At 33.6% G+C, this 24,427-nt stretch overlaps 3 protein-coding genes across 3 annotated transcripts in view; 2 read left to right on the top strand and 1 right to left on the bottom strand.

The window, feature by feature from the left end:
* Nucleotides 1-4,636, top strand: part of LOC147066811 (phenoloxidase-activating factor 2-like) — a 38,046-nt gene extending 33,410 nt beyond the window's left edge. The window contains exons 7-9 of the mRNA XM_085954254.1: nt 1,336-1,414; nt 3,538-3,701; nt 3,798-4,636. Of these exons, the coding sequence (XP_085810380.1) occupies nt 1,336-1,414; nt 3,538-3,701; nt 3,798-3,992 (438 nt within the window). The 3' untranslated portion in view covers nt 3,993-4,636. The remainder of the gene's footprint in view (nt 1-1,335; nt 1,415-3,537; nt 3,702-3,797) is intronic.
* Nucleotides 4,637-10,714: 6,078 nt separating this feature from the next.
* LOC147066810 (transmembrane emp24 domain-containing protein 1-like) lies at nt 10,715-16,663 on the bottom strand. The gene is made up of 5 exons (XM_085954257.1): nt 16,538-16,663; nt 16,158-16,307; nt 15,815-15,991; nt 13,851-14,135; nt 10,715-13,083 (listed from the first exon to the last, which is right to left on the bottom strand). The coding sequence occupies exons 2-5, from the start codon at nt 16,305-16,307 to the stop codon at nt 13,003-13,005; spliced, it is 693 nt and encodes a 230-aa protein (XP_085810383.1). The 5' UTR covers nt 16,538-16,663; the 3' UTR covers nt 10,715-13,002.
* A 278-nt stretch (nt 16,664-16,941) lies between these two features.
* Nucleotides 16,942-24,126, top strand: LOC147066809 (ribosome biogenesis factor Nop53). Its single transcript, XM_085954253.1, has 7 exons — nt 16,942-17,118; nt 17,302-17,672; nt 18,544-18,707; nt 19,168-19,287; nt 20,430-20,641; nt 21,782-21,972; nt 23,890-24,126. Exons 1-7 carry the CDS (start codon nt 16,979-16,981, stop codon nt 24,063-24,065), a joined length of 1,374 nt encoding a protein of 457 aa, XP_085810379.1. The 5' UTR covers nt 16,942-16,978; the 3' UTR covers nt 24,066-24,126.
* The last annotated feature ends 301 nt before the right edge of the window (nt 24,127-24,427 follow it).

The raw sequence follows: 24,427 nt of genomic DNA, 5'->3' as shown, positions 1-24,427 counted from the left end.
AAGGTATTAAAAGAATACATTAGCATCGTGTTCTGATATATTCTAAAAGTTTCAAATGTCTAGCTAGTCGGGAAGTTAGTTAAAAATCGATTGCAAGATTTGTACTGGACAAACAACCACCAGACAAACAAGAATACGAGCTAATAAAAACGTTGTAAAATACCACATATTATATTATTATACCACCATCATTAAAGACATAAGTACTATTTTGAACAGAATAAAACATAAAACAATGTAATTATGTACTAGTAAGAAGCAACCGTATTAGTTTTAATTATTCTTTTGTATTTCAAAATAAATGCATCAATGGATCAGTACAATATTAATTTTATTATTACTTATATTAAATTTCAAAAGTATATTTATATTTTATATTTCAATAATTCAGTAAAGCGAAAATAAAATTTAATGCAGGAATGATAATATAATCAACTAAAGTACCTATATGGTTGATTTCTGCCCTAGTTAAATGAAATGGTGGATTGTCATATCGTCACTGTTCTGGCAGAAGACACTAATTCGAAAAAAATGAAATATTGAGTTAGTACCAAAATGTTCCTTATTTCAAACTTTACCGTCTGGAAACCTTCTTAATAAATAAACAGACTTTATTTTAATGTCATCCTTTTTACGATTACTTAATAAACTCACTTGATAGACCATTATTTCAAACATTTTAACAACTTCAAAGTCAAATTACTCAAAACTAGTATTCTCCAGTTAGTGTGTTCTGCCAGAACAGAGACGAATACTCTTTTTTGTACAAATATGATGAAATAATATGAGAACACGGGAAATTCCAGGAAATAGATGCATGCCAAAGATGTTGAAGAAACGACCGACAGGTAAAGCCTTCAATGGGTTCTCTATCAAAATCACTGAAGCAAATTTCAGATTGTTATAAATGCCATTTTTCTATATAGTTTTAATGAAGATTAGTAAACTGTAGTCATTTAGGCTCCATCTCTATAGAAGAAGGTTTTCTACGATATCTTTTATGCAAGCTTTAGTTTCCAGTGTTGTCCAGATAATGTTCGCGTAAATAATGAACCACAATGGCCGAGCGGTTACGCGGCAAGCTTATAATATCTTGGGTGGTTTGAATCCCGGGTCTGGCAAATTCACATTTATGTGTGTTTGGACCCACAGTATGGACCTAACAGGTTGAGCAAGTGGCTAACGTCAATTTCTCTTAAAAACAACAATCTCTTAATACAACCTCCACCCTGTGGAGGCCCATGATCTTCTCAGGATCGTACATGGTAAAAAAAAATCTTCTTTATAATCTCAATAAAAATTGTGTGTTCATAAGAGATTCAATTATTTTTGCAGATTTGTTTGCCAGAACAAAGCAAGAATTTCGACTACAAAAAGAAGTGCATTGCAACCGGCTGGGGTAAAACAGTATTTGGTAAGACATTTTTTTTTTAATAATTTCAATACTAGCCACACAGGTGTGCTACTTTTTTTTTATTATAACAGATTTTTGTGTTGGTGTCAGTGACGAGGGGTGGAGATAGGCTGTTAAGATTTGATATAAATAGTTGACTTTGTCAGTCATCTAACTAAGAATACAATTTTCTGATGGTGCTGGTTAGTTTTTAAAATTCAATTAAACCCTGCCTAAAGCAAACCATAATAGTTTAGTTATGCTATGGGCGATCTGACAAAAATGGTGCACACTTTTTCAGTCATATTCATTTGTTTTCGTTAATTTAAGAATACATATTACGGACGGTTAAAATTCATTAAACCCTGCCTAACCAAACCATAAACGAATATTTTTACCATTATCTACTATGGCAAGGATTAGGCAGGGTTCAATTGATTCCTCCACCATTCGCCACTGTTTGGTATAGGTGTAGGAAGTAGGTAGATTTATATAATCATAGTATTCCATTAAAAACTTTCTTGGTCTCTAGTATACCCATAGTAAGTATCCAATTCTATTCCAGTAGTTAAGCGTCAATTACATTGAAATACGTTACGAGCTGTTTGTTGGCGAATTTAATAGCGGGCGATTCAGCTACTGCGATTATGATGATGACACACAAAAATTTCCATTCGCTGAGAAGCCACAAGCCAGCGACTATTTTGATAGAACGTAGTTCGTTTTTTTACCGGGAGGTTGCTACTGCTCTCTACTGCGCAGACACAGTAGGCCCACACGCCGGCGTGTAGCGTGTAAAGTTGACCGGCTTTCAATTTTTCTCGGTAGAGTGTTTACAATCTGCTTATTAGCTTGTTCGATGATTACACTGGGCGACTTTACAGGCAGATTGTAAATTCGCCGACAAACAGCTCGTAAAGTAGCTCAATGTAATTGACGCTTTATTAAAAACAAAAAAAATATAATGGAGTATGGAATAAAGTATGCAGAATGGTTAGAATTAATTTACACCTGCCTTAAAGCATAAGACATATTATGCCTTTTGCCATGTAAATTGTCTAGTAGTTGTTGGCTGAATTTTGGAACCAATCACCTCAAATGTGTGATAATTTAGTGGTCATGGGAATCAGGCAGGAATTTTTATTAAAAGGCCAATTAACTTAATAATTGAGTTTTCACTTGATTGCATTTACTTGTCTACTATGCATATGTACTTATAATCAAATTGAACTGCCGAAAACATAGCGTGGAACGTTAATGTTTAATATTTAATTAAATATTGTTTGGATGACTTCTGGACTGAAAGTAATTAATATCCAATTCGGCTGAAGTTAACAACTTGCCAGTGAGTTTTATATTTTTCTTGTTGAGTTGGTGAACTGAATCTGGCGGTGCAAATCCATAACTATGTAAGTGGTGACATCACATTCAATTACATATCATCTATGGGTAGAATGTTACCATCGGATAGTGATAATAGTATTTATATAATATTGACAATATGCATAAGAAGTTTGTTTTTAGAAAAAATAAAGCCTTAGACCACAGAACGGATAATAAATAGAATACCGATAGTCTATATTCAATACGCCGCATCTTGATGCAGGGTTTTGAATGTGTGAGTGTCCTACGAAAATGAAGCATGAATATGCACTTGCAATAGTGTGTGTAATACACCAACATTAAATGAGCGTAAATGCATAAACCGAGAGCAGTTTTTAGTATTCGACGTAAAACGTATTCTTAACACGTGTGTAAGTTTAACCCGGATTCTTCCTTACTCGAATCGGTTACCTGCTTCGCCTTACCCGTTATGTATTTCAGTTCCCATTATTTCTGAGTTCCCTGCCTTAGACCAAGATGCAAAAATATCAAAAGTATGTTAAAATAAATGTGTCAGTTGCAATTTATTTTGAAAGCTATCACTTGTGTTTCTTATTGTCACTATGTGGTGCGGAACAAGCAGAACCTTAAACAGCCTATAACTAATCACCTGGCCCTCAATCCTTGATTGCTCACGGACACAATGTCTTGCTATAGAGAGCAATAAAAACATACTCAGAATGTCTACAAAAATATATATATAGTACTTTGTAAAATATTCATGACAATTCAGATGTTTTCATTAACATTATTTTATCCAGGCAAAGCAGGCAGGTATGCTGTCATAATGAAGAAAGTTGAATTGGACGTAGTAGACTATGCTACATGCAACAAAGCATTCAAAGGGTCGAGACTTGGCCCTCGTTTTGTACTTCACGACACTTTCCTGTGCGCCGGAGGAACCGCTGGAAAAGATACTTGCGAGGTATGTACAATACATACATTTGTATAAAAGGAATTTCTCTTTCTATTTTTACTTTGTTGACAATCATCAATATAATGAAACATTTTAATTTCCCAGGGCGATGGTGGAGCTCCCCTAGCGTGCCCGTCTTCCAACAACCGTTATCATCAAGCAGGCATTGTCGCTTGGGGAATTGGTTGTAACAACAACCTCCCAGCTGCGTACACGTATGTCTCCAAGTTCAGAAACTGGATCGACCAGAACGTCAAGCAAGCCGGCTTCGATACCAACACATACATCTCTAAACCATAATGCATACTACTTAAATTATAAGAATATCGATGACTTAACGAGCAAATTTACTATCTAATAATATTGTTTTCTGAAATGATATTACTTATATAGTTTATACCAGAAATCACCAACACACTTGTATTATGGCATCTTTTTAGTCTGACAAATATATTTATTTCACTCTTAGCAACACATTAAAAATAAACGAATTAAATAAAAATATATCCCATTAAATAGTTTGGCCAAAACTGGATTTCATTTCTGGTAAAATGAACGATGAAAATAGTTCAATCATCAAAATTTGATCACTATCAAACATAACCAAAAGTTGAATTATCAAAATTGCACATTAATGCATAGATACCTACATAATAAATATATCAGTTTTCATGAATTCCTTGCAAAAATCATCTAACTAAATGTTGCACGACAATATTGACCATTCTGCTCGTTGTAAATTTTGTAAGTATGGATTTTGCCATCCAAAGCAAGGAATAAAATAAAACTAGCAAGTAACGATTTAAACCTAGTGATACTTAATGACATCATTGTGAATGACTATTTTTTTATATTTTTATACATTTACAAAAAATTATTGTCTTTCGACATGTGAACGAATTAAAATGAAACAATGTTTTTACGAAATAAAATAATACAAAATAGACTAGAACTTTCATTGGCATATTTCTTTATTATTTATTATCCCAACCCTGTTTGTTATTTTATTCTGAAAATTACTTCAGGCCATATTTTATTGCATATATAAAAATATCATTGTAAAATTAAAAAGAACTGTGTTTCTTTGATTACCAACCCTTATTGGATGGAGTAACCCCTAAAGTATTTTATAAAATCTGACTGAGACATATTAGGTTTGATAGTGTTATAGTGCATACCATGGCCCCCACAAAGGGGGGGCTGACAGGGCTCTAGCCTGGGGGCCCGGCGTGACGAGTCGACCAGATAAGTGAGATAAACACTCAAAATCAAATCACAAATTTGCTCTAATAGTAAAAACAGTCGCCTTTACTTCAATAATATTAATAATTTTAAAAAAAAAATGGTTTTACGATGCAATTTTTAACTGTGTGCCGATTCTCGGCAACTCCATAATTCAAATGGATGTACATATTAAAACTACAAAAAATCGCTAAAAATACACTTTAATTTTACCGCGTACGCCATTTAGAAAACACTACTGCAGTGCATCACGCTGCCTTTACCCTTAGCGATAGGTAGGGGGGCCCGCTTCAGGATGTGGGGTCCATGGTGCATACCAAAGGAATAGGACAACTGGGCGTTAGAACAATTAGGCGCCGCACTATCAAATGAAATACATAGATGTTCGTTACGATTTTAAAACATAAAGTAGATCAGGAATTTTAATCAGTTTCTGTCGACTACTTAGTGGTTTTAATTCATTTTGCTCTTAACATGTTTTTATTGCAGATTGAGAATTATCAGGCTTTATATAAAAATAAAAGAATTCTCTTATCGTTGGAACATAAACATATGCACAATTCAATCATTATTTATGTGTGCATATTTAAATTCTCACCAAGTATTGAATAATGATGTAATAATTTAAATATAAATAATAATATTAAATTTATATTTTTAAAGTACCTATAATTAACAAACGTCTATTTATTTTCGAATTTTATTCTATCGCATGGCGCCCGGTTGTCCTGGTGGCGAATCGTCCTAGACCCCGTACCAAATGGGTATTGTTTGAATAATGTCATAGTAGAAGTGTGCAGTTCTTTTCACTGCAATGCTAAATCATACATTTTAGCTTGATCTCTATGGAAGGTTTTTGTCGATTTTGATGTAGGTGTATTTCTATCGATAAAGATGTGGAGGGAAAAAACACACTTTACAAATGAAAAATAAATACAAAGTTAATTTTGCTTAATTGATTTATTGCCGTATGAAACTTATGAACTATTTACATTGATAACTATTAATCAATATCTTTGGCAAAAATAATAAGAGAATTTCAAAATTAAATATACCATACTTGTATAGTAAAGTTTGCTATATCCAATGGCTTAGTCACTGACTGAGTGTTTCTCAACCTTTTTACACATGCGGACTACTGAAAATAGGAGAAACGTTTTGTGGACCTCCAACACGGAAATAAAAAATATTATTTATAAATTTATATGGTAATGACGACTGATCGCAGTTCATTTTATCACGTAAACAAAGCAAACAAACATTTTAAGAACAAAAACATAATGCACAAACATTTCCATTTAAAATTTTATTGGAATTTTTAGCATAGGCATTTGGACACCAAAAATTCGCGGACCACCAGAAAATGTCTGCGGACCACTGGTTGAGAAACACTGCCTTAATGCACAGGTATGGTATGTTCAGTTTTCATAGAAATTGACTTACTATGTACATAATAATATATACAAAATGCCTTCATTCATCAATAAATTCATCTTATGAGAGGTCTAGAAACAAAAATGGCAGTTTCCATTTCTGAAAAATGTGTGCAAATCAATAAAAATGTTTTATTTTTCCTTTATGGGTGTAATTTCTAAAAAAAAAGTATTATAAAATGTTAAAAAAACTTATAAGTAATAACATTTTATAATACTTTTTTCATAAATTATACCTACCTATAAGAAAGATGACATTTTTGATAATTCAACATTGTACAAAAATGGAAACTGCCGTTTTAGTTTCTAAGTACCTCATATTAATACATCTAAATAGGTCATCTGTCACATTCAAATATGTACTTATAATATATCCATTTCACTCCTTGATTTTCAATCGATTCGAATCTTTTAAATTTAATTTTCTCAAAATATACCAAACTGAACATACAATATTTGTACATCTGTACCCGTGTACACAAGTAGGTACACATAATTTATTTTATTAATGGATTATTTACAACTACTTAATATCAAATTAAAAGCAATATATAAGTGAATGTAATTGAGAAAAAGATCCTCGAAATTTTACTTACAATAAATACCTACATCTTAACATAAATTTTGTGTCTCTTTAGTTACTGAACAAAAAAAGTATTCAAACAATGTATATGGTTCGATGGGGCAAAAGGAACATAAAATTTCAGTAGTATGACTTCATGGTAGCCATGATGACAAACTACATACGTACATGGAAAATTAATTTACTGACTACCGTCCAACAACAAGAAATCGGCGATAACAGGAAGTCGTTGTAGTCGCATATATAAGATTTCTCAGTGACATACCTATCATGGCAATAATGTAACGGCTCTCCTGTTAGATGCGACTGTTTTTCTTCTTCGCAATAAACCAAAAGTTTACTAATAATAATTCTAACACCACTCCTTCGGGTCTATTCTATACACAAGGCGACTATTGACCGCTAAAGAGATAAAGTGATAGTATTTATTATATATTTGTCTTGAAGTATTATAATTGTTACAATAAGTTAACCGTCTAAACCAGCGATACTCAAACTGCGGCCCTTTAAACTTTTATGTGCGGCCCGAAACACATTTATTATCAGGAATTTCGTATATCTTGAGATTCGTTTCGACAGCACAGATAGTGACATCCGAAGAGGATTGCCATTATGGTCCACATCAGATCTGGTATAAGGCTGTTGCTAATGCACACGATTAATTTAAAAAACACGCATAATTTTTAAAATCTCAAAAATGTTTTGTAAAAAAGGGGGGTTTCATGATTTTTTCGTCACACCAGTAGTGATGCGGCCCGCGTTACTTTACAAATATATGTATTTGGCACGAAGAAAAAAAAGGTTGAGTATCATTGGTCTAAACAGTCAAAACTGTCTATCTCGCTCTAAATTTTATCACAGACAAGAGGTGCTGTTAAAATATAGCACTTATTGCAACAATTACAACCAACTTATTGTATTTGTTACAATAAGTGCTAATACTTTGATACAAACCAACCTTTGATAATATTTATCTCTTTATCACTTTAGCGGTTGATAAGTATAGAATAGACCCACTGATCATTTTAGACATATTTTTATTATAAAAAGCTTCAAATTACGCAAATTGATAAATCCGTACGCCATGGGAATGTAACATGAAATGATAAATTTGGGGCAGTCTTCATTTGAAAACGGAAGTGCGATTGGCTATACTGGAGGGGATTGCTAGTACACAGTTTTAACACGTGGACAAGAAGTTCTTGTTTGACAATATAACAATTATTATATGGCAGAAGCTTGAAAAAATCAATATGAATGATTTTAGAAATATGTATAAATCCTGACCTTTGAAATGATTAGACATGCCATAGGTGAAAGAATCTTACACAGAGTAAATATCCGATATTAGTGTAGAATGAATTCAATAAAAAAAAATTTTTTTTACCTCAATGGATTTTACTAGTTTTATTAGATAGACAGGCGAAATAAATAGATAGGATATGTATGTAGTATGATTTTCAATAGATGTGACGAATTTAATTGATTTTAATTCATTTGCCCCATTGATCATATCGTCGGTGTTTTGTAGTTAGGGCGAATCAACCATTTTGGCGAAATCGAGATTTTAATGAAAATACAATATGTACCTCACTAGCTTTGTTGTGTAAAAACGGCGAATTTTTATCTCCACATAATAGTACTTAAAAACGATAATCGACTAAAATTAAATTAATCAAAATTACGAAATAAAAAGCAAATGTGACATATTAGGCCTTTTAAAATATTATATAATAATACCTATTATAATGACAGTATTCTTTCTAAGCTTTATTATAAACTTGTTAGATATTTATAATCATCTACAGGTAAAAAACAAATAAATGTCAAACGTTAAAAATCCTCCTCCTGTAAAGTGGCATTTTGGTTAATTCGCCCTTTTTACAAAACACCGACGATATTATATTATAGAAAATAACATTTGCAGTCACAAAAAAATTGATCAATATAAATTATTGATATTCAGACACGTCCTCAGCGGGTGGGTGGGTGATACATAAAACTATCTTATCTCACACGGTTGCCATAAATATATTATTTTTTTACAGTCATCCAATGCTTATCACATTATTATTAGGAATAATAAACATCATGGCCCCCCCACAAAAGGGGGCGATGATGCCCGGGCCACTTTGGGGCGCCCGGCGTGGCGGGTCGACCAGTTAAGTGAAATAAACATGCACGACAAATTTGCTCTAATAGTAAAAAAGGCGTAATTTTACTGGTAACTTATTTATATTAAAAAATGTATATATGTGCAATGTAATTTCGTGTGATATGATGATTGATATAATTCAATCGTTATTGTAATTATTTTTAGTGCGTTGCCTGATTAATAAAAATGGCTATTTATCCAATATGGCAAAGGGTCGCACACTACGCGAATACGATACCCTAAAAGGGGGTTGCGATCAGTGCTTCATAATATGATGCCGAGTGCCGACAACTCAATAATTCAAGTGATATTATTTAAAAATACATAGAAACCATTTGGATAACACTACTGTAGAACATCATACTGTCCTTAACCTTAGCGATAGGTAGGGGTCCCGCCAAACATCTTGGCCTGGGGGCCATGACATGTACATACCGACACCCCCTACGTATAAGGTCATTACAATAAATTATCATTAATATATTGCATTGCTATCACTGGAATTAATTTAACATGAATATAGTAAAGTCCGAACCTATGTAACGTTTAGTTCAAAATAATTTAATTTAACATTAAAACCCCGTTGAAATGAGTGTGAAACGTTGTGTAAATTGTAGATGATGGGATCATAGTTTCCTTCTTTTTGTTTCGGGCCAAATGGAAATTTCTTTCTCTGTGATCATGTATATTTAGAAATATGAAATAATATGATGTTACGAGACATCATGACAGTACTCAAACATAAAATATTAAAAAAATTATTTCCAAGGTGCTGGCTAGTGCCAATAAATTTTTGTGCGTGCATATCCATTTTTTTTACTATGTTCGATCCTAAAAACATCATATGGGTCTCCACAGAGCGGGATTTGTATCATAGATTCACCAGTATAAATTGTCAGTTGAGTGAGGACGTCACATGCTAACATTTGACATATCATTCAATACTTTTCATATTGTAATGATCTTAGTTCTAAATTCAAACACCTGATGATTTATAATAGTACATAATATATCTATAACTGGTTTTTTTTTAGAGGAAATGGATGTGAGCCGTTTACTCAGCCTATTCCAAAACAACATGTGATTTATTGCCTGAACCATGACATTATAAGCTGACACACTATCGCTCGGCTATCGTGGGCATTTCCATTATGTATAGAAAAAAATCATATTTTAATATATAATATAAAAATGGTGCGCACCACAGTTTATGGCAATAATTGCATTGACAAAGAGAGTGAAACCGTGTAAAAATTCTTATTAATTTAACAATACATAATAGAGTATATTATATTATAATACTTAATAGAGTAACACACTTTACAAAGACATGTTGTAAACAACCACACAACAACAAAAAAATTGTGCGTACCGATGAAACATAAAAATCCCAAATAACACGGAACAAAATAAATGCAAGCAAAAAAACATTAATAAAACAAATGCGAACGGAACTTCCTGAAATCCCAGGATTAAAAATGATAATCCCAGGATTCTATTGTAGATGATTTTTTTAGATAGTTAACAAAACGTAATTTAAATAACTATAAAAATTCTTACATAATAATATTATGTAATAAAGAGTGATGAAATGGGATTTTTTTTATTTGGGGTTAATATTTTTGTGCTAACTTAATTTGACTTTTATCTAATCCTGGGATTGAAAAATATTAATCCAACGATTAAAAACTCTGGGATTGCAATCACTATTCTAGGAAATCTAGGAATCGTTTGTGAAACTAAAAATTCATACTAACAGCTTCAAGAGCTTATATAACTCACGATTATAACATCGCCACATGCCATCCTCGCAAAAGATATTTCATAAGTTCTTCTGGGAATGACTGACAATTAATATCCACGTCTCTAAACCATAACACAATACTGGTCTGAGGCCGAGATGCTTGAAATGTCATGTATCGCTATAGGCTATTTAAGCGTTTATCGTTCGATCAATGCTAGTAAACAATACATACATATAAGACCATGCACACGAAACACCATTGAGACTAGTGACTTAACTCGGCATTCTACGCATCCTGGGTTCAAGCTAATAGATAATTCCAGTACGTCTGATTTATAGAACTTTTGCTGGTGATACTATACAGTCATGATAAATATTGCATCAAGTTGTTGGAGGGCAGGGTACACCCTGGGTTGTCCCACCCTTGATGACGATGATGGAACGTCACATTGAAAACCCACAAGTAGTATGGTATGTCGGTAAAATTAATGGCACAATTTGATATCAGCTAAGACTATAGATATTTTTAAAATTGAATGTCGCATTACTGACCTTGAGACTAGATTTTCAAAAAAAAAAAAACAATGAAAATTTCAATCACATCAAGGAATTATTATCATTATGCCGGCTCTCACATCTAAACTCACTTCGTCTGCCGTAAATCAAACCTTCTAGAAACGTCGATCCGGTGTTAGCGCGTACATCTATCTAGCGACAGTCACACGTAACCTCTCGAAACGTATAGATAATTGGATGGTATGGAGAAGCATGCGATTTGTTGATAGCAGCACTAGATGATTTTTTTCAAACTAAAAAGTCGGATTCGACCAATCTACGGAGCTGCATTTGGCAACGTGTGTTTCATGAATAACGTTGACGTCACATCGACGTATTCGACACGTTCCAGATGAGGTGAGGTTAGATGTGAGCCGGCTCTAAGAGTATTTATTAATTCCTGTTAAAAATATTTCAGTTATAAATACCTTATAACTGTTTATGACTTGAAGAATATTTACTAGCATTTATTAACACTATAAAAAAAATTACTTCTAATATAAAGCAGAAAGATGCAAAACCAGGGTCTAAATCATATCTATAAGAAGAGTCGTTCACGAGAGCACTTCTATTTATAAAATGCAGTCAATGCTACGTTTGCAAATTTCATAATACATATTATACATACAGTCAACTTGGTTATTACGAGGAAGATGGGATCGACTGATGCTTGTTATAAGCGTTACTCGTTATATCAGAGAATAGGTATTTTTAAATGAGCGGTCACATAACACAAAAAGTCGCAATTCTAACAAAAACACACAATTAGAATTTTTCCCCGAAACAGGCATGGCATTCATAAACTAAAAAAGATGTTGTTTATTGTAATGAACGCTGGTAGGTACCTACTGACTTCACAAACCTTGGATTTTTTACATGCAATTTCAACCATATGCGTGTATACTTTTTCAATATTGTCGGCGAAAACACAAATTAGGTAGTTACTTAGACACTTAACTAGTGTCATAAACGTAATCCGATTCCGGCGGCATCCTGTCCGGTCGGATTTTATTGCTTAGGGTCGAAATGTTTTTAAATGATCGACATTTTAGCTTGGTATAACCGATAAGTAGCTCGTTGTAAAAGTGAATAAATGTATGAAGAAAATCATAAACTAAAATGTCAATGGATGTTTCCTCGTTACATCCGAGATCTCGCTATATCCGTGATCGTAATAACCGAGTGCGACTGTATTAAGTTTACAATATTAGTATATTTTAAAAGAAAATTGTGTCATTACACATAATTTGTAATACATTATAACTGTACCACCTTCTACGTAGAGTTAGATAGTTTGACCAAAAAAAGTGGAGCAATGCAAGTGGCACTATGTAAACACTGTCGGCAATACTGGCCACAGTCAATGCCCCGCATAAGAAATAGTACCTGCCCATCTTACTTTCACTGTGGTACCACAAAAAATCACTACACTGCAAATTTTTTCAGATCGTCAAATAGGTATATTAATATTATTATGTCGTGTGATGAATGAGACGTATTATGAATAATGATTAAGAGTAATAGTGATAAAATTGTTCATTTGAAAAATACACATATTACACGTGACATAGACATCGGTGAAAGGAGAAAAACGTTGTTCATGAGTGTCCAGCAGTCAATCTCTTCATGATACAGTGAATCTTGGATTTGTCATCAAAGAGGCTTTTCACCATAATCACCTGCAAAAAAATAATATAATTTATACCAGAGTTTAGAGTATATTTAGATGAATTCATATTGTCATGAGCTCATTTGTCGAACTCGGGAATGAGAGCTAAAACATTTCGTCAGCTGAATGCAGAACTACTAGAATTATTTATTATTTGTATAGTTAAATGTATACATCATATTTTAGTAGGACTATTGATGAAAATAATGATGCATAAATGTGTCAATATAAAAAATAAATAACTTCAATAGGATGTTTCAAAGAACACTTCTGGAAAATATTTCAAATGCTAGTTGGAATAGTTTTCTGCATTCACCGACGATTTGTGAACTTCAAGAAAGCAATATGAAAATATTTTAATTGAATAAACAAAAAAAATAAGAAAAAAACATGTCAAAATGAAAATTAAAATATTGTATAATTCCACATCCCAATATGACGTCTACACGTCGTCACATCTAATCAGTGAGTCAAAAATAGTTTTGGAAAAACTTGAATGGAGATTACTGGCCGATACGTGCATGTTATCAGTTTATAAAAATAAAATCGCCACCATTGTAACAACACACGTACCGTTTGATAAAGAGAATTTTTGGTTGCATTTAAAAAAAAAAATTTAATTAAGATTAAAGATTATGTACCTATTTTTTTACTCGATGGAAGCAAATTTAGTATATGACTTATGTTGGCTACCATTTAGTTTTTACGCGATGAGAGCTTGCTAAATAAGCCTGTGGAAAGAAAAAACAATACTACGATTAGAGCAGAGTAAGTAACCTGTAATAATCCAACAACCAGCATGGCTGCAGCCTGCCCAAAGCCGCACAGTGTGACCCTGGAGAGACTTCTCTCGGCAAGTTTGGCATCGCGTGTCGCACTCGCTACAGACGCCTCCTGCAAGCGGCGCGCCCCTCCCAGCGCCTTGGACACCCGACTGGACACGGAGATGAGCCGCGAGTGCCAGTCCGAAGGGTCTTCCACTTGCACTGATTCATTCTGTGTCTCAATAGAATCGTGATCATCCTCATCATCATCTAATTCGATCAGAAGATCAAAGTAAACCTGCAAAATTAGTCACATTAATGAGTTTTCAATAATAAAAATATGTAAAATAAACAAAACATGGCACCGCCATGGAGTGCATTCGGGTTCATTGAGCATAAAGCGCAGTATTCAGTCAACGCGTGCTACTGGTTCAAATTTAGCAGGTATCCGAGAGAGATTTAGAGTATCAAAACATGGCACGGAAAAGTCGGATATAACATGGAAACATCATAAAAATAACCAATAAAGGCACGCAGGTAACGTAGGGTGGCAAATATCGCACCAGATGATAAAATGCTAATGGGCAGGACATGTCCTATGACGAATGAATAATCGCTGGACAAACTCAATCATACAATAGTGTTCAAGGGACACCAAACAGCCGCAGAACCAGTCTAAAAACTGCAAACTGAGAAAAGTGATAGGAACTAGAGAAGGCTTTCACCCAGCATTAGGTTGCCCTAACGATTATGACCTAACGAGCCGGCTCGCACATCTAAACTCATCTCGTCTGCAACATGTCGAATATGTCGATATGACGTACAATACTCTTTCAGTAATCCGCCACCCCAAAAACCAGAATCAACCAGACAAACCAATCTTATTTAGGTATGGTCTCAATATTTAGGCTCGATTCAATATAAATAAAAAGGATTTAAGGTTATACACATTTATATTTTTTATAAAAATCGATGTTTTTTAAAATAAATATAAAAAATATTAAAACTATGAATTAGTTAAAAATCTAAGCCGTAAAAAATTGAAAACTTAATAAACTAAATTTTAATAATAAATATTACTATAAAAATAATGTAATAATAACTTAACCTATGTAGCAAATATATGATAAATTCACATTTTTTTACAATAATTGTAAGTTTATCTTTGACTTAAAAAAAAATCTTTTTAATGTTTTCAAATACATATTTATTAATTAATACAGTAGAAACTGTAAATTATCAAAAAAAAATCTCAAATTGCAAGCTTCGTATTTTTCCGCTAGATTCTCTGTTGGCATATAGGATCCTCCTTAAACGTTGTTAGTCATACGTATTTGTTTTTATTGAACTAAGATTACAATAATAATTTATAGATGGTGTTGGTTAGTTTTTGAAAATCAATTAAGTAAAACTTGTCTAAACCAAACCATTACAGTTTTGGTATACTTTGGGCGATATGACAAAATTGTGCACACTTTTTCAATCATACTTATTTATTTTCATTGGATTAAGATTTACTGTTGGCTAACTTTTTGAAATTCATTAATCCATACCTAAAACCAAACTATAATAGTTAAAAAATATTATTCTATCTATAAAATATACAAAGTTATGTGTGATTTAATTGCATAATTTTAGATATTTTATATATAGACGAGTATTTTAAAATATTATGTAACGGCTTGGTTTTCACAGGGTTTATTTGAATTTTAAAAACTAACCAACACCATCTGTAAATTGTAGTATTATTTAAATGAAAACAATTACATATGACTGACCAAGTTTAGTGTGCACTATTTATGGCGGATCTTAACAGCCTACCTCCACCCTTGTAGAATCGAATTGTATAAAAAGTCGAGAAAACAGCAGCAATAATTTTAACGATACGATTTGTCATTGAAAAACATAAATTGAAAGACTTCTGTGATTTACAAACATGCATTTTTATAATATACAAGTAAGAATCATAATTGTTACCGTTTTAGCATTGAAAGCACTATGGGTATTATCGAAGCAAAATCTGTAGATTCCTGTATCAGGAGCGAGGCCTCTGTGTGCTCCAGCTCGCCGCCTGCCTGGTGACGAGAGAATGAGTCCTGTGGGCCCATTTAAAGTGAAGTCAATGTCGAGAGCTCCCTGCCCTCCGTCAATCACCTGTTCCATAACAAATAAATGTATAACAAAAGAGTTTTAATTCTAAGTACATTCGGTATACAACAGGTTTCCGAGCAACACATACAATTGGTTTTATTAATGTTTTGTCCATTCTACAAAAGAATTACTAAATCAAATATTATGTAATAATAGAATACATCTTTACTTGATATTCCACATCGATTGTCTGGCCTTCTTTTGCCTGCTGAAAGAAGCAGTCTCTCCGCGCCGGATCAATGATGATGGTCAGGTCTCTTTCGAACCCTCCGCAAACGACAATCAAAGACACCAGTACTAGCGCTATGCCAGGATACATCTGTAAAAATATACCCAATAATATATGTCCGTTTGTGATGTTCTCACAGTTCAAGCCTCTTGAATATGAATAGCAACGATTTCTCATAATAAATACTTTTATTAATAAATACATGAAAGTAAAAAACACAAAACGCCGGTTTTGTTGGTGATTTAATTCGACTGTGAAACTTATTTCGCACGATAACAATCTGTATGATGAATAGACGCATTAATAATAAATCCACTTACCTTGATTTTTTGTTCAAATATTACTACGTTATTTTTAACGTAATGTTCTTTTAAGTTATTTCAGAGAAAAATAAAATGACTAATGACAGCCGAAATGTCAACTTTGGGGTTGCAATAATTGCAACTAATTATTAGTCTATGGGTTGGAGCGAAAATTTAATATTAATTATGGTTGCAAGTTACTTGTAAATTCAATAGTACCCTCTCAAAAACGCGAAAAACAACGTAATGACAACTTTTTTACGTTTTGGGGTGCTTAATTAACGTGTGATTAACTTGAGTGTAACTTATGTAATTTCTGGCTCTTTTTACAGCTACCTACATAATATAGGTATAATTTCAGCATAAATAATGAATTTATCACAACATTCCTTAATAATCTTTATTTTCATGCTGGCAGCATTCTTTTGTATTTGACACACGTGCAATTCATGTGTCAAAATGATAGATCCTGCCAAAATGACTGGAACGAAGAAAAGAAGGCATATTTCAAAGAAAAACAAATCATCGTGGCGTAAAAATGTAGACATTCAAGATGTCGAAGACTACCTGGAAGATCAGCGTCTCGAAGAAAGATTAGGGTAAACGAATCTATATTTTTAGGTTATATTTTGAATACAAATTAACACAAAATAATAATAAAGTATGGCTTGCCTCTGAAATTGTGTGACGCCTTGGTGCCATTTCAATGTCTTATTAAATCCTAAATAATCATATCTATTCAACGTTCAATTACTAATGATGCACTAATTGTTTTCTTACAGTTCGTTTGCCTCAAAACCTGATGACGAACTATTCATAATAGACTCTCAGCCGTCGGCAAAGAGTGTCAAAGCCGCTCAGGGTAAACCAAAATTTTTGAGCCGACGAGCAAAGAAACTACTTACACTGCCCGAAAATGCCCGCTGCTTTCAGGCAATGGAGAACACGTCCAAGGTGCAAGACCCAAGCGGTAAAAGAAACCATGTGAAGCCGGTCATGCTGAGCGAGAGGACTGAAAAGAAAAAGATGGCGAAAGGAGTGTACAAGAAGAAATTGGAGATGGCAAAAAAGAATAGAGACTTGGCGAATAAGCAGCGGAGAGACTTGAAAGCGTCGAGATGCGAATTCAAACAAGACCTTTGGGGAGCCGAAGGTAACTAGCGTCTTCTTTTATCGTTGTTGAAATATTTGGGATGATATCGCTAATGTTCTGATTTTCTTGGTCTTTAAAAGAAACATTTATAATTTTCATAATATTTCACACACTCACACTACCATGTGCAGGGCCTTTATATGCAATGTGCTCAATAATTTCAGATATTGTGTTCTTCTACGTGAATTTTTCCTTTTCCAAAACAATAGTATCCTGTAACAAATGCACATGTACTTATGTATATACAGTCGAACTCAGTTATTACAATCACGGATATAGCAAGATCACGGATGTGATCCTATGAAATCCGATGAAAAGTCTATGGGATCCTGCACTATAACACTAATATGAAGACCAATTAATATTTTCTTTGAACAGTGGCGTGCTTAACTAAAAAACTTTTTATCTTTATAAAATCATACTGAAAAATATTCTAAATAACCTAATGCTGCCACTGCCGAACATGCGATAAGTGATAATGATAAGTGGTATGTAGGTAGGACCTTATAAAACTCAGTGCCGAAAAATGTCTATAAAAAAACAAATTAAAAACCAACTAGCTAAAAATATCGATAACATATTCATCTACAATGCCAGCTAAGAAATAAATCACTCAATGGTAGTGCCAGTGAAATAATGACAATTTCGTGATTACTATACAGGCGGCTCCGATCGGATACGGCGGCACCGACTATGAGTGGTGACGCGGCTCCGATCGGAGCCGGAGGCAGCGATGCTGTTAACTTTACTTATTTAGTAGTTAAATCCCAAAACACACACCGGCCAACATAGACAGTGTGACGTATTACAACCCATCCATCAGTGCAGAGACGGAGAGATAGTTACTGATATTTTTTAATTAATTTTTTAGCTATCACTCCCGAAGTACCCCGTCCCAAAAGCGAATGGTTGACATTAGATACGGCAAACTGCAACAAACTTGCGATCAGGCCCACAAGACCTCCAAGGAAGACTCCTAGGGCGCCACCAGTTGTCCCACCCCATCCAGGATTGAGTTATAACCCAGGATATAAGGTGAGAAACCAACATATTTTACAATTTATTTTCCATATTAGAAATCTAATGCTGTTTTGGATACCGGCGCTCTCCAGAGTGTAAGACTAGAACTGATTGAGACTGATGAGACTAGAAAAATCTTTAGTACTGTATTTTTTTATACTGTATACCATATACAACCATATGAAAATATTATAAACGCCTTCCAAAGTAACCTCCCAGGTTATAAATATGCTGGAATGTTAATTTGCTTCTCTGATATGATGTATAAAATACTACATAATATATAACTTAACTGCAATTCACCTCCATACACCAGACTGCAGTCCTGACCAAACCTTTTATGATTTTACGCTAATTGTTACTCTCATCTTCAACAACAACCATCACTTTCCGAGGCTGCCGCTCTTTCATTTCACGAATCCACATGCTTTTATACTCAGGTACAAAGCTTAATCCCTGAATTTTTTCATTACAGGACCATCAAGATTTACTCCAGAGTGTGGTAAAGGAGGAGTTGAAGGTGATCAAAGAAGAAAAACATCTTATAAGAGTTACTTCGGGGATGTTCCGAAGAGTGACACCAGCGCAGAAGAAGGTTTGTTTGATTTTGTAATTTCGCCATAACCTGTAACACGTTAGAAAGCAACTGTTGCGATTAGAAGTCTGTAATATGTAATTCAAATTCACTGATAACACAGTAACTGCAGCATGTTAATAGAAACTATGTAGCAGTGTAACGTTAAACGATCATAACAACAAACAAAAAGGATAATAATAATATACACTTAAACAATGCAGTATGTTTATTGTAATATTATAGGTGTATGCATTAAATGTCGCAATCTCACTCAAGCTAAATAGTGGTCAAACTGTTTATTAACACTCAGACACCCAGTCTCGCGCTACTGTGTTTTTACACACTGCGCTGGGAATCGTCATCTGCTAGCGCGAGACAGACTATTTGAGAATTATTTGTTTCGTTATACTATTCAAGAGGGTTTGATTCATGACTTTTTTTATGTAGCATTCTTATATTTATGATTGAAAATAACCCTTGAAAAATGATACTTACTGGTTCAGATAACTTTACATTTATTTGTGATAATAATGTTTAACCAGTCACAGATTTAAAAAAAAAAAAAACCCATACTGCAGGTTGTTGGATATCCCGGATTATTGTTGAAATATATTTTAGTGTCGATATATTGGTTGAAGATAACACATCCTCATTTTTCGCGATCGCGATTTATTTTCGACATCATTATCTTATCTTCACGGTAATTACATGTTTATAGAAATAAACAACTGTTTAATATGTTGTGTTAGTTATATGGTACCTATATAGGGAGGGCTTTTTTGTCATCCAACGCGGTAGAACGGCGTTCCGGCACTTTTTTTCACAGTATTTTTAATGTTTCAAAACCAATTAGACGATACAATTAAAGAGGATAGTTTGCATTTACAGTTACTCAGTTTTGATGTAAATACAAAGTATCCTCTTTAATTGTTGCTTACTGTGACCGCCTGTTTCTAAGACCTTGACATAATTTCATTTGAGTGCTAGACATGAACGATTTATTTTTGCACATCCTGATCTTAATAGATTAAAAAAAAACTTATTTTAAAAAAATTACCATCTTTGTTGCAATCATCTTTATCTCTCTAACACAACTTGGCAGTGACATGTGTGTTATATTATGTCAAACACGAAACCAGTAAACATTTCTGTTTGTGCAGGCTGAAGACTTGGCTCAATTGAGGCAGGGCTTGGTAGACCCGTCGGCCCCTGACCTGGATGCGTCCGATGGGGAGTACAAAACAATCAACCCGCCTGCCTTGAACAAGAAGAAAGACCTCAAGAAGCGACGCAACATGAGAGACCAAAATAAGGAGAAATCTACTGCCAGAGTTTTGGCATTGGAAAAAAAGAAACTGTCCGATATTTACAAGTGAGATTTATTATATGTTTATCATAAATTATTGGAAAATTTCTGTAGTGGAATTCAAACACACATTTTTTTGTCGCCAGATATGTTTCTAAGGTTTTATCTAGTTATAGTTTTTCAATGAGGAATCTTACAATTTTCAATCTGATCTGATCAGTCTTAACTAAACCTATATGGAAATCAGTGTCCAGCTTTTATATGGGAAAATTGACATTGGCAAATGAAAGTGAGATTTCTATTGAACCCATATAATAGAAAAAATTACAAACCTCGAATTTATTTTTAAAACTAAAATTAAAGTCTTTACCTCCTGAAACAACGTTGTTTTGGATTTACAAGGTTTACAAGTTGGTTACATGTAAATTGTATGTAAAACATTTCACCGTGGCACAGTTCGCCGTGAGCTTTCATATCGGAAAGAGTTGACCGTATACTATACATTCTCTGATTTTAATAGATTAAATATGAACATTAATTCAATTTTCATAGCTGATGTTGGCAAAATTCATGAATTCAAGATTGAAAACCTAACCTAAGAAAAAATCCAGTGTATCGGCTATTTTCAAATTTTGTTTGCTACTGGCTTCCTGTAAAGTGTAAACCGACAAGAACCGTGTTTTATTTAGACATGAATTTTATGTTAGTACTATACAACCCAAAGGCTCCTTTCACATACAGTTTTAACCGTACGGTCAAAACCATATTAATGTGAAGCGAGCGTTAGTGGTTGGACGGTCTTTAATATACGGCCATATATTTCTGATACAACATTTCACAGTGAAGTTTCATACGGCGAACTGCATACGTACAAGTTTCCGGACACGTTACAAGTTGACATAATGGAAATCCCGAAAATATTTATGTCTAAGCATTAGACTCTAATGCTTTTGAAACAGTCTTTCTTGGTTTTTCAATTTTTGAGTTATTGGTTAATACCAATAGCTGTGTTGGAAATGATAAACCCAACCTCAGAATAATAACTATAGATGGTTAAATATCTAAACAGCGAATGTTAATTATTCTCAGTTTAAATGTCGTGCCAGAATGCAGAGGGTGTGTTCTCGTTCTTGAATCGCAATGCAGTTCTAATTTATATAAATGCCAGTTCAATTAATATAATATTATTAATACTTTTTTTTGTAGACTGCGTCAGTTGAAGAAAGAAATTGAAAAGAAAGAGGTTTCTTGTGCAACATTGAGGGCAACTAGAGCCACCAAGCTGGCAAATAATCCACCGATGCCTAGACTCTCTAAGAAGAGGTTCAAGGAACCTGATTCAGTATTCCCGGCGATGGAAGACATCACAGGAGATCTTCGGTGCCTTAAACCTCAAGGTAATTTCCATTTGATCATTTGAGTGCAACACTGCATTTACAGAATTCTAATAACAGCTAATTACATATTAACTTTATAGTCGATTTACTGAACTTGGTCACCAGTGCCCTTGCATTCTTTCAATTCTCAGCTCCTCAATTATTGTTTGGAAGTTAAAATTTTCAATATTCTAGTAGGGTCTTGTTTTTCTGTCTTGTTTAAAAAGCCTTTTCGCCTAATTCCCGTATACACAAAAACTTGAAATTCGGTACACAGATACCAACTCAGCGACAATACGTTTTATCAAAATTTGGGTGTCCTCCGATATTCTATAGTATAGAATTTAGGGTTTCCCAAACATTTCCTTACGATGGAACACTTCACATATCCTAAAATTTTAACGGAACACATGTTTATTTCGTAAGGTAGGTAAATAATACAAATATCAATATTTTTTTTTTAAAAATGAGTGAAAACAATAATTATTTTTAAAACATAACACATAAAAATATAAGTGAATGAAGTTCTTAAGGCTATACCTCAGTTGAGGCATGGTCTAAAAAGATCGTGGCTAGGCGATGCGCGGATTGTGCAAATGACGCGTACCGAACGAAATATAATTTGTCATATAAATCCAACATGCTTCCATTTAATGTTCTGTTTATTGTTCTATTAGTAACAATAATAGTATATTCATTGACATGTTTTCTTTTTCAAGTAAATGGGTAACGTTTTTTAGTCATCAGTCTAGTCAAGAATTAATAACCCCGTCGCCATCACGAAACAAATTGACGTGGTCACAGCTCGACGTTCGCTCTCCGATTGCCAGCAAGTCCAAAATTTCGTCGCACCTGTGGTTGAATATTATTAGCCATTTCACTGAAGTACTGTCTTAATAACTACTATTTTTTCGGCTCATTGATTTGCAAATTTAATAATCTTGATATCAGGCACAATTTTAGAAAGTTGAATTCTCTTATCTGGTGTGGCGTACCTGCGGTGGCGTACCTGGCGTACCTGCATAATAAGAAAATCCTGCTTCACTTAAATATGTCGTAGTAAACGAAAGTAAAATAATAAAAGCTTGTTTTGACACTGCGAATTTATCAGAAGGATTATATTCTTCTTCACGTTTTGCGGAACATAATTTGGGAAACCCTGTTCTATACAAAGTGCTTAAAAAAACTATTCTTTTGTTAATGATCCTACCAATCAGATACATTTACTAACATTCCTTATCGACAGTTTTCAGATAGAAATGTAAAATTGTCACTCAATTTTTCAATTTAATGGAACTTGTTATTTTGATGCTCCATACAATATTCTTAAAAAAAAAACTTTTTTGCTAATGATATAATCAATCTGAAATCTTAACTAATAGATTCCTTCCTCATGGATAGTTTCCAGATAGATATGTTTTAATAAATCAAGGGTGTCATCGATCTGTGAGTCCTCATTATCCGAGTATTCGTTAACTGAGTCCCCGCAGTTACGAATTTGCTGGATAGTGCAAAAAAACTATAAAATCACATAAAAAAACACAAGCGCAACAGCTCAGTTGTCAACCTGTCACTTTCAACCTCACACCTACACTATTTCTGTCTTGCTCACATGTTTTTTTCTTTTCTAAACGTGCCCCAATTAAACCCATTTACTAAGTTTTGGTCCCCATTTTGAGCAGGTTCACTTTAAGAGGTACTTTTCGGTCCCACGTATTATTATTAAATTATTATCGACGGGTATTCACACATGAAATTGGTTAAAACAAAAGGGTCTTTGATTAAAATATATAATAAAATTATTATGTAGGTAATAACATGGGTCTGGCAATTTCTTAGGTGCCTACCCCATGAACAAAATAATATTAATTTGGGTAGCAAGCCAATTTCGGTTGGGAACAATATTACGAAAATCATATTATTTAAATTGTTTGACAGGTGGCGGTTTGATAGATCGCTTCACATCACTTCAAAGACGAGGTTTGACTTCCGTATCATCTCCGGTGACCCTCAAGAAGGCCAGGATGAAGAGGTACAAGCTTTCGTCTCATCGTCTGCCTTGGGAACAAACAGAAACGCCGATAAAACCTTCCAAACGAATCAGCAAAGAATAATAAAATATCTGTTTAATGTAATAATGTATGTTTAAAAAGGTAATAAAGACGTTGGTTACAATTCCGTTTTTCATTGTTATTTGTGGAAACTCTATAATATATATCAGGGATGGCGAACCTATGGCATGCAAGATGATTTTGCAATGCACGCGAATGTTTCATTTTGGAGAGAAAAGAGATTACTATTTTATATATAGGTATTTAAAAGATGTTTTTTTTTTATAAAAAAGTTTTACAATTAAATATATACCTACCTACTTAAGTACTTATTTATACATAATATTACAAAATAATGACGACATAGCCATGCGTATTTCCTTCGGATTTTCATATTATCTTTACGTACCAATCGATGCGTACAC

Source organism: Rhyacophila brunnea, unplaced genomic scaffold (genome assembly GCF_057557595.1).
Source record: "Rhyacophila brunnea isolate RB1 unplaced genomic scaffold, BYU_Rbru_1.0 scaffold_4, whole genome shotgun sequence".
Classification (NCBI taxonomy): Eukaryota; Metazoa; Arthropoda; class Insecta; order Trichoptera; family Rhyacophilidae; genus Rhyacophila; species Rhyacophila brunnea.
Note: the sequence above shows the minus strand (reverse complement) of the source record. Positions and strands in the feature narration are given on the sequence as shown.